Source organism: Schistocerca serialis, chromosome 9, assembly GCF_023864345.2.
Source record: "Schistocerca serialis cubense isolate TAMUIC-IGC-003099 chromosome 9, iqSchSeri2.2, whole genome shotgun sequence".
Taxonomy (NCBI): domain Eukaryota; kingdom Metazoa; phylum Arthropoda; class Insecta; order Orthoptera; family Acrididae; genus Schistocerca; species Schistocerca serialis.
The window spans coordinates 63,838,769-63,850,749 of record NC_064646.1 but is presented as its reverse complement, the minus strand read 5'-3'; the positions used below and the strand labels follow the sequence as shown (position 1 = coordinate 63,850,749).

The 11,981-nt window shown below is 35.2% G+C and overlaps 1 protein-coding gene across 1 annotated transcript in view; it reads left to right on the top strand.

Moving 5' to 3' along the window:
* The first annotated feature begins 367 nt into the window (after positions 1 to 367).
* LOC126418463 (phenoloxidase 1-like) overlaps positions 368 to 11,981 on the top strand; it is a 29,627-nt gene continuing 18,013 nt past the window's right edge. The window contains exons 1-7 of the mRNA XM_050085232.1: positions 368 to 474; positions 1,186 to 1,328; positions 3,382 to 3,571; positions 3,862 to 4,088; positions 4,398 to 4,600; positions 11,304 to 11,454; positions 11,677 to 11,778. Coding sequence (XP_049941189.1) covers positions 1,209 to 1,328; positions 3,382 to 3,571; positions 3,862 to 4,088; positions 4,398 to 4,600; positions 11,304 to 11,454; positions 11,677 to 11,778 — 993 coding nt within the window. The 5' untranslated portion in view covers positions 368 to 474; positions 1,186 to 1,208. The remainder of the gene's footprint in view (positions 475 to 1,185; positions 1,329 to 3,381; positions 3,572 to 3,861; positions 4,089 to 4,397; positions 4,601 to 11,303; positions 11,455 to 11,676; positions 11,779 to 11,981) is intronic.

Genomic DNA, 11,981 nt, shown 5'->3' with positions numbered 1-11,981 from the left:
CAACCACATTAGAAATCAAGAACATAAAAATTTTGGTTAAAGCATAGGAAATTTTGATGCCTTTGCACAATGAGACAATAACTTCATGAAAATCTATCAGTAAGCTCACAACAAGTAAACAAAATTGAAAGTGTGGTGATCTGCGTGTGATGAAGTTACATAGCGAGAATTTAAAATAAATATTTTCACAACACTCTTGTTAAAGTTCTCTTCTTCTTTTTTTACTATGGTATTTAGTTTTTTTCTTTGTGTATGGAACACCAGTTGAGCAATGCTGTGAAGGTATCTAGATGAGAAATACCACACAGGATATTGGCAACCACATGCTGCTATCTGTGGGAGCAGAAGTTAGAGCAATATCCTGTTTTGAATTCTGGGAGGTAGGGGAGAATAATCTAAGCTATAAAACACAGTAAGAATCCTCCACAGAGTGCCGGTGATGCTGGTTTAGGACCCATGGTCTTTGAATAAGCTGTAAGTCTTACAACTTGAATAAAAGAATTAAGCTGCTAAACCATCAGAAGTAAAATTTCACTTAAAATCATTAATGCCTAAGGATAATTTTGTTTAATTTCCGTATTTATTGTTTTGATTATGCCAACAATATGCTAAATGCGAATATTTAAAATACAGTACTGATTTTGATCAATATTTCAAAGCTCTGACACTGAAGTACTTAATTATTTTCATGACAGTTAAGAATAGAGTAATTTATTTGGAATATAACATTTCCAGCAAAGGCATTAGATCATGGCATCATCATATTTTTAATATTTCTGAGGTTGTCAAATATTGTCTACATATTTAATATTAAATCTCACATTTTAACTTCTCTGTGACATACACAGAGTTCTTTTATGAATTTTTTCCATCTGAGAATATGCATGAAGTAACTAATTATTTTGTTTTCCATTTATTGTTTTTCTTTCCCTTCTTTGTATCCTTTTTCTGTTTAGTGGCTTTTTTTTCTTTGCACAATAATAAAGTCATTTCAGTATGCAAAACAGTGAATTGTGTTTATTTCCAGCAATTTTAATTCTACTGTACTTAGCATGTTGTTTAAACTCATTATTGTGAATGGGTAGAAGAGCGTTAGAACAAGTACAAAATGCTTAAATAACTTCAGAAATATCCAAATAGCACTAGCACCCAATATCTTATATAATTTTTTTCCATTTTCAATAGGGAATACAACAGCAGGCGGAACAATGGCACAACAAACACCTGTAGCAGAAAGCCTGCTTTATTTTTATGATCGTCCTAAAGAACCAGTATTCTTTCCCAAGGGCAACAATGATGTCATATTTCAACTACCTGAAGATTATCTGGTAAGTTCCTTTACTTATTCTGCCCCTGTGTTCCCTTGCTTGTAATTTGTAATGTTACCTGTCAACATACAGAGTAACTATTCCAAATGTGCAATAAGATATGGGACAAATAAACTAAGAAAATGATAAACAGGAAAGCTGCTACTCTGTAAAAACAGACTGCTGCTTTCTCAGGTTGCTAAATAGCTGGTAGCTATTTTCACACTGCTACCTTGACATCTACTTAATCTCACTGATAATTATTATAAAACAATTGTTATCTGTATATAGTAAGAGTAGAGGCCAGTTTACAATGCACAATACTACTTGTCTTGCAGCTAACAGGAACATTCAGTTCTTGAATCAACATGGACAATTTAGAGAGGGAGTGGTTAAAAAGGATAATATTAATTTTCTTTTAAATTTTATAGGGATTCTCAGTTTCTTGTTTCATATTAGATGCCAACTTGATGAAGACCTCTACATAAGAACATATAACATTGAACTCTAGACAAGGAGGCAAAGTCTGTATGGATATTATTTTTCTGTCTTGTATTGCAGCTGTGTAAATAACAGTGCTACTGAAACTGATTTATTATTATTGGCAATAAATAATATTAACACTTTCCAATTCAGTTTTTGTACTCACTGCTTTCTCCCCAATTCTTATTTATTTTATGTATCCGAGGATGTAAGGCACTACGGGTTATTACACTACTGTTTTTAAAAAATAAAATGCAATATAATGTCACTTGACAACTTTATTTTCTTTTACACTAGTTTTTAAACTACATTGGTGTTTGTTTATAGTTGTTTATAATTTTTTCTGTATAGTTCTTCTTAAAAATGTTCTCCCGAGTGAAGTTCAGGCATCCTCTTGCTTGTTTTACAGTAGAAAATTGCTTCTCTTCTTCCTCCTTTATACTTGTGTTTGCTATAAACTGTGCAATCCTTTGTTGATTTTTTTTATTTTGCATTATAAAATACATCTTCCCATCTAGTCTCTCCTCAGTGCCAGACAATGGCAGTCTTACTCTTTTCTTTGAATTTGTATTTCTCACCTATCTGACTCTCTGTTCGCTGTAAGACTGCCTTGTAAAACCATAGCAACCACATTACCAATCAGCCCTCTCCACTCCTCCCATAAACTTTGTGTATTCCAAAATAACAGTGGGTTTCAGGAACTGCACAGGCTCTCTCTTCCTATAACCGGTGATCAGTTGGGTTTGAGGATCAAAGAATATACTCGACACAGTCACTAATCTCTTGTCATAGAATGAAAGACACATAATTTTCACCTCACTTTGATAGGCATATTTAGCAAGTTTTGTCTTCTTCAAATCACATGGAAAATCTTTCCTAGAAGGCATAACTGTAACTGTTAGATGAAATATCATTTTGTGCAGTTCCCAAGCAAGTTGAATCTGTCAGTAAAGATGTTATAGCATGAACCACCTGCACAAGCTAGCAATTGCTGTGCGAAATGAACTACTATTTGGGTTGCAAAAGGTAAATTGGGATGAATTAGACTTTCCGCAGTTTTCTTTCCTTAAAGCAGTATTTAAGAAAAGACATAACCATTTTCTGAATCATAGAGACAGAAAACACATAAACCTCATTTCATAGGCTTGTTTGGATTGTAGAACTTGGATTGTATTCTTCCTTTGGACCCTACTTTGCTCTGATCTATAGCCACTGCTACTCACTGTAAAGTTGGCACATTGGGCAGCAGACAGGTACAACAAAAAGTGTATCACTCATTGAGCTTTCAGCTCAATATGTAATAGTCTTTTCATTGTACCTGTCTGCAACTCAATGTGTCATCTTTACGGTGGGTATCAACCTGTCCTTTTCAAAATATTGTTGATATTCCAACCTGGACATTCCATTGATTTTGTCTATACTATAAAATTTCTGAAGCAAGTAATGCTATATATACCTTCTTCACTGAAAATGGTACAAAAGAGTAACTGATCAAATATCCTCTTACTTACAAATACAACCATGTCTGCATGTGTCACACTAACAAAAATTCTCTTAAATACATGCAACGTAACATATTCATTTATTGCAGTCTTCACGCAGTAAAACCATTGTAGATGAACTCCCAAGCCGATTTGGGCGTGTTAAGGAAGAGATTCAGATTCGTAAGATTGACCTTCCTGATTTAAGTGAACCCATGAGACTGGGTAAAAGAGAAAACTTCTCTGTTTTCATTCCGTACCACCGACAGCTTGCAGCACGTGTTATTGAAGTGCTTATGGGTAAGTTACAAAGTCCACAGAATATGTAAATGTAATATAACTAATATCTATGAATATTTGATCCAACACAATAATTAAGGTTTGACGACTGTGTAAATGTTGCTGTCTTCTTTAGCGTCACACATTATTTTACGAAGTCACATCTTACTTTCAATTGTGTTTTTATATTTCTGTTTAATCATTTTGTAAATATTTACATGGAATAATACTGTGTGCATCACAAATCATGCTAATCAAAGAATTTCATAGTTAGTGTGATGCAGTTTAAAATGTTAAAAAATCTTTTACAGGTATGCGAACTACAGAGGACTTTCGTTCAGCTGTGGCTTATTGCAGAGAGAATTTGAATCCACTTCTGTTCATATATTCTTTCTCAGTAGCAATGTTACATAGACCAGATACCAGAAATGTGAATATTCCACCATTGTCAGAAACATTTCCTGACAAGTTCATAGGTGGAGGACTACTTAATCGTGCTCGAGAAGAGGCCAACATATTTCAGACAGATGGGACCAGGGTATGTAAAGATTTTTATAACAATTTTTATTACTACAAAGAAAGCTGTTGAGTGTGAAATTATGACATGTTAAAAAATTCTGAATAGCCTAACTTAAAATAACTATTCTTCAGAGCCTAAGAATAATGTTAAGTTCCAAAGCAATAGAATATATTATTTGCATTATTTCGAATTTTCTTTTTTCAAATTTTGTTTCTTTTTTGCTTCACTGGAACAGTATTTCATACTCAGTGTTTTTGTTTCTCCTGTTATTAATGAAGTGAATTGTGCAGTATCACTGAATAATTATCTTACATTCTTACACCATAGGTTCCTCTCAGATTGCCTTTGGATTATACTGCCTCAGATGTGGAAGAAGAACACCGTGTTGCCTATTTTAGAGAAGACCTGGGCATCAACTTGCATCATTGGCACTGGCATCTCGTATACCCCTTCGATGGCCCTGAAGTTGTTGTCAGGAAAGATCGCAGAGGAGAACTCTTTTATTACATGCATCAACAAATTGTTGCCCGGTAAGACACAGAAATATTTTCTCATTAATTATGAAACAGGAGTTAAGACTAATTTGAATGTCTTATCTGTGCAGTTTGTTGATTAGATGCTGCAAGAAATGCTGTTCAGTACCTGTCTTCTACTGTGCCCCTTCAATCAGATAAAACTAAATAATTTATAAACTCTTGTTCATTGTTCTATTATGGTCATTACTACAGTACAAGGGCAAAGTAAAAAGCTATTGGCCAGTATGTGAAATACAATATTTTTTTAAAATCAGATATTCACTTACTTACTGACATAGTTCCCTTTTAGATGATGTAATGTGGCCCAAAATTTCTACAGGGAGAAAATTTTCTCACTCAGTTGTGGGGAGTCAAATACAGTAAATGGGTTGGATGTTGAAACATCTAATATCTGTTTCACCCTTGCAAAAATACCTTTGTGGGCAACTGAAGTATCTGATCTTGCACTTCCTGTAAATCTCATTTTTTAGACGTTTATATTCCCTTTCACCTGCTCCATTTTTATATTTTCTCCTTTCATCAATTAAATTCAATATCTCCTGTGATATCCAAGGATTTCTAACAGACCTTGTCTTTTTGCCTATTTCATCCTATGCAACCTTCACTATTTCATCTCTCAAAGTTACCCATTCATCTTCTACTGTATTCATTTCTCCTGTCCCAGTCAATCAATGTATAATACTCCCTCTGAGATTCTCAACAATCTCCAGTTCTTTCCACTTATCCTGCTTCCAGCTCCTTAATTTCCCAACTTTTCACAATTTCTTCTGTTTTAATCTACAGTTCATAATCAATAAATGTTGTCAAAGTCGACATCTGCCCCTGGAAATATCTTACAACTTAAAATCTGTTTCTAAAATCTCTGTCTTACCATTATATTATCAATATGAAACCTTCCGGTGTCTCCAGATCTCTTCCATGTATACAGCCTTTTTTCATGATTCTTAAACCAAGTGTTAGTGATAATTAAATTATACTCTGCAGAATTCTAGTAGGTGGCTTCCTCTATCATTCCATTTCCCCAGTCCATATTCACCTACTATTTTTCCTTCTCTTCCTTTTCCTACTATTGAATTTCAGTCCCCCATCACAGTTAACCATCAGAATAATTTCTTTTATCTCATCATACATTTGTTCAATCTCTTCATCATCTGCAGAGCTAGCTGGCATATAAACTGGCTTCATGTCTATCTTCGATACAATAATGCGTTCACTATGCTGTTCATACTAGCTTACCTGGCACTCCTATTTTATTGTTTCTCATTAGACTTACCCTGCATTACCCCTGTTTGATTTTGTATTTGTAACCACTGTACTCACCCGAGCAGAAGTCCTGTCCCTCCTCGGCTACAAAACTTCACTGGTCCTCACTGTAGATAACTGCAACATACCTATTTGCCTTTTTATATTTTCTAACTTACCTGATGGCCAATCAAGGGATGTAACACTCCACAATACAACCCACAGAATGCGTCTAGTTTCTCCTGGTAACTACTTCTCCTGTGCAGTCCCCACCTGGAGATTCAAATGGGAGACTATTATATCTCCGGAATATTTTACCCAAGAGGATGTCATTATCATTTAATCATACAGTAGAGCCGCATGCCTTTGGGAAAAATTACAGCTGTAGTTTCCCTTGCTTTCAGCCACTCACAGTAGCAGCACAGTAGCAATATAAAATTGTGATATTGTGGTGAGCTGTGGCAATGCATTCACTTCATATTGGTATAGCTGCATTATTCCTATTTTCTTAGTTATTAGTAGACCTGCTTGTGTGTTACCCTTACTCGATCTTGTATTGATAACTCTATATGCACCAGACCAGAAGTGGTGTTCTTCCTGCCATCACAGTTTGCTGCCTACCACTATATCTAACTTCAACCTATCCATTTGTCTGCTTAAATTATTTAACCTGCCTACCCAATTAAGAGACCGGCATTCCACAGTCTGGCTTTTAGAGCCAATTTGTCTTTCCCGATGACATCTCTCTCTTAGGTATTTCCCACCCAGAGAGTAAGATTAATGGATCTAGCCTTCTACATACCAACCCATAGAACACCAGATGACGTTCGAGAATAAGAAGACAGTGTCACTTGTATTATGTGATATAAGTAAAGCATTTGACTGCATTCCTTTGAACATACTACTACCAAAATTAGAGTGTTAATGTGTAGAAAAATTTACATTAGCAGTAATTTCTTTCTACCTGAACAACAGAAGAAAATTTCTCTCAATTAGAAATAGACACTCTCCCTTTCTGGAAATTGGTACAGGTGTTCCACGGGGCTCTGTCCTAGCCCCTTCTCTTTCATTATTGCTGTCAAAGACATTGTGTGTCACAGTCACTTATGAGCTAAGCTGACATTGTTGTTGTTGTTGTTGTTGTTGTTGTTGTCTTCAGTCCAGAAACTGGTTTGATGCAGCTCTCCATGCTACTCTATCAGTGCAAGCTTCATCATCTCCAAGTAACTACTGCAACCTACATCCTTCTGAATCGGTTTAGTGTATTAATCTCTTGGTCTCCCTCTATGATTTTTACCACCCACACTTCCCTCCAATACTAAACTGGTGATCCCTAGATGTCTCAGAATGTTTCCTACCAACCAAACCCTTATTTTAATCAGGTTATGCCACAAATTTGTCTTCTCCCTAATTCTGTTCAGTACCTCCTCATTAGTTACATGATTTATGCATCTAATCTTCAGCAGTCTTCTGTAGCACCACATTTCAAAAGCTTCTATTCTCTTCTTGTCTATACTATTCATCGTCCATGTTTCACTTCCTTACACAGCTACACTCCATACATATACTTTCAGAAAAAGACTTCCTGACACTTATATCTATACTTAATGTTAACAAATTTCTCTTCTTAAGAAACACTTTTCTTGCCATACCCAGTCTGCATTTTATATCCTCTCTACTTTAACCATCATCAGTTATTTTGCTCCCTAAGTAGCAAACTCATCTACTAGTTTAAGTGTCTCATTTTGTAATAATTCCCTCAACATCACCTGATTTAATTCAACTACATTCTATTATCATCATTTTGCTTTTGTTGATATTCAGCTTATATCCTCCTTTCAAGACATTGTCCATTCCGTTCAACTGCTCTTCCATGTCCTTTGCTGTCTCTGACAGAATTACAGTGTCATCGGCAAACCTCAAAGCTTCTGTTTCTTCTCCATGGATTTTAATTCCTACTCCATATTTCTCTTTTGTTTCCTATACTGCTTTCTCAATATACAGATTGAATAACAATGGGGATAGACTACAACCCTGTCGTACTCCCTTCTCAACCACTGCTTTCCTTTATGCCCCTTGACTCTTATAACTGCCTCCTGTTACTGAACAAATTGTAAATAGCCTTTCACCCCCTGTGTTTTATCTCTGTCACCTTCAGAATTTGAAACAGAGAAATTTTCAACATTGTCAAAAGCTTTCTCTAAGTCTACAAATGCCTTTCCTTAATCTATCTTCTGTTGTTGTTGTTGTGGTCTTCAGTCCTGAGACTGGTTTGATGCAGCTCTCCATGCTACTCTATCCTGTGCAAGCTTCTTCATCTCCCAGTACCTACTGCAGCCTACATCCTTCTGAATCTGCTTAGTGTATTCATCTCTTGGTCTTCCTCTATGATTTTTACCCTCCACGCTGCCCTCCAATACTAAATTGGTGATCCCTCGATGTCTCAGAACATGTCCTACCAAACGATCCCTTCTTCTAGTCAAATTGTGCCACAAACTCATCTTCTCCCCAATTCTATTCAATACCTCCTCATTAGTTATGTGATCTACCCATCTAATCTTCAGCATTGTTCTGTAGCACCACATTTCAGTAGCTTCTATTCTCTTCTTGCCTAAACTATTTATCGTCCACGTTTCACTTCCATACATGGCTACACTCCATACAAATACTTTCAGAAATGACTTCCTGACGCTTAAATCTATACTCGATGTTAACAAATTTTTCTTCTTCAGAAACGCTTTCCTTGCCGTTGCCAATCTACATTTTATATCCTTTCTACTTTGACCATCATCAGTTATTTTGCTCCCCAAATAGCAAAACTCCTTTACTACTTTAAGTGTCTCATTTCCTAATTTAATTCACTCAGCATCACCCGACTTAATTCGATTACATTCCATTATCCTCATTTTGCTTTTGTTGATGTTCATCTTATACCCTCCTTTCAAGACACTGTTCATTCCGTTCAACTGCTCTTCCAAGCCCTTTGCTGTCTCTGACAGAATTACAATGTCATCGGCGAACCTCAAAGTTTTTATTTCTTCTCCATGGATTTTAATACCTACTCCAAACTTTTCTTTTGTTTCCTTTATTGCTTGCTCAATATACAGATTGAATAACATCTATCTTCTAAGATGAGGTATATATATTTGCTTTTGTGTGTGTGTGTGTATGTGTGTCGCAAATTCTAAATCTCCTTTTGACATATATCTCTTATATTGTCCACTTTACTGTCTTTTGGCATGGTCTACTGTGAATAAAACTGTTAATTCCCATCTGTAAGGACTTCATGACATTCAAAGCTACTGGAAGGAAAAGAAGTTACTACATACTGGTTTTGGTAAAATCTTTCTTTTGAAGTTGACAATAAAAATAAAGAGATTGCTACTGCAGTTATAGTTAGAAGATGATTACTGCAAATAAGTAAACATGATCCCTGCAGATATTTTAATCTTTAAGTAAATTCAGATGACCTGGTCCATAAAATTTTATTTATTTATCTGTTTTTTATTTATTTATTTATCCATCCGTAGACAATCAGGGTTGTATGGATGTTGTCAACATAAGTATATACAATAGGCACACAAATTTATAATTATCACAATCGGAACTCATGAATATTGTAACATAAAGATACATTGTTAAAACAATTAATAACACAGTTGATAATTTTTACATATAACTATATATTTACATCATTCCAAGTAATCCTTGACAGTATAAAAACTCTTTTCCAAGAGAAATTTTTTTAGAGATTTCCTGAAATTATCTATTTCATTTATGTCTTTGATCCCTTGTGCAAGATTGTTGTACGATTTAATCCCATTATATAACATGCTATTTTGAGTTTTAGATTTGTTTTTCCCACAGAGGTGTAAGTGTTGTCTGTGACTGGTTTCATGTGCATGTATGGAACTGTTTATCGGGAACTTGTCAATGTGTTTTTTTATGAATATTACTGTCTGCAAAATGTATTCAATATACCCCAAGATTTGAATAACTCTGTGTAATGGGATCTATTGCTACTTTTCATTATGATTTGTATGGCCCTTTTTTGCACCTTAAATATTTTTTGTCTGTTGTGCTCTGTTGATCCCCAGAAGGATATGCCATAACTAATTATAGAGTGGACATATGCAAAATATGCAGTTCTAGTACACGAGCTACTACACAGTGAATTTATTATCCAAAATGCATAGCATGCTGATGCTATTCGCTTTCCACGTATTGCAGTGTGCTCGACCAAATTTAGTTGAGAGTCGACATGCATACCTAAAAATTTTGTTGATGGTACACATTATATGTGCTCGTCATTATCTTTTAGCTTGGTGCTGTTCAGTTTTCTGTTTAAGTGGAAACTAATACTGTTTTATTTTTTATTTTATTTTATTTTATTGTTTTACATTTTGGGTTAATTTATTTGCCTCTATCAACAGACATACATGCTTAAGTGTTTTCTCAGCTTTTGCATTGAGCACACTTGGCAACTCAGCTTTGATTAAGATGTTACTGTCATCAGCAAACAGTACTGATTCACCATGTTTGACACTTTGTGGAAAATCGATGATTTATATTAAAAAAGAGGATTGGGCCCAGCACACTTCCTTGGGGGACTCCTATATTGATATATTCTGGGTTTGAAAGGTATGATTGGGAGTTAGTTTGAGTGATTTCCACCTGTTGGACCCTGTTTTGCAGGTATGAATGAAACCACATGTTTGTTACTCCTGTTACTCCTAGTGCATTTAGCATTTTGTTTGGCAAAATTGTGTGGTGTATGAGTTCAACACTTTGGTCAAATAAAGGTAGATCCCTGTTAGTTGGTCTCCTTTGTCTAGTGCTTTGATGATAACATTTGATAAATGAGCTACAGCTGATTTTGTGCTTTTGCCAGCCCGGCAACCTAATTGAACTTTACTCTGAAGATTTAACTTTGTTAAGTACCCCATGAGCCTGTTTTTCATTATGGTCTCTATGACTTTTGAAAAAGATGACAAATGAGATTGGTCTGTAATTTTCTATGATTTCTGGGTCATCTTTCTTATATATAGGTAGGATTTTTGCATGCTTTAGTATGTCTGGGAAGCAATCTGTGGAGAAGGATTCATTGATGATGTGTAAAATATTGTTAGATAGCATAGAATATGAAGTGAATGGTGCAGATCCTTAGAAATTGCCCATGAAAGTACCACTTCAACTTGTTTCATCTCTGTTTTGTCCCTATTACATAAACTATATCTATGAAATCAACATTCAAAAATTGGATTACATGCCATCCCCAGGAGAATAGGGTTGTCATACATCAAGGAAACAATGATAGTATTAAGATATATTTGTAATACATGTATCTAGCATTAAAATTCATATAAACAAATTTGTTATTGAAATTAAATATGACAAATGATATAGGTGATTCTTTCTTTCTTCTTATCTTATTTTTAAATCTGATATATTTTAGGTACAACTGTGAGCGTTTTTGTAACAAGCTTGGACGTGTAAAGCGTTTGCAGAGTTTATCAGAGCCAATCAAGGAAGCTTATTTCCCAAAGCTGGACAGCTTTGTGGCTAGCCGTGTGTGGCCACCACGCAACAGCAATGTTACGCTCAGTGTAAGCTATGAATCTGATTTGTCACAGTTAGCAAATTTTCACTGCCCAGACTAATCTGTCCTCCTCGTCCTTTGTGAAAAATCTCCTAATATCCTTGAAGCTTTTTACTATTTGGTTTCAAAAAGAGTTATTTTTCATTGATTAAATTTTTTATTAAGATTTATGAGATCCATCCATGAAGCATACTGTAACCCTTGGCTGTATTTACTGTTTTCTGCGTAGGATGTAGATCGTGAGCAAGAACAACTTAAATTTGACATCCAAGATCTGGAGCGATGGAGAGATCGCATGTTTGATGCTATCCACCGTGGCACAGTTATACAGGTAAATATTTCCAGTACCACAGGGCACTGACGTAACTAAAGATTTCTGTTACAGCACATACACATAGAAATTTCACTTTATTGTCCTCATTAATGTGTGGTTTCACTGGAACAAAAGTTTTATTTTTTCACGTATGGCACTTGATTCCTTACTCTCATACACAGGACCATCTCAAATGACACTAATCAAATTGATTCCTAACA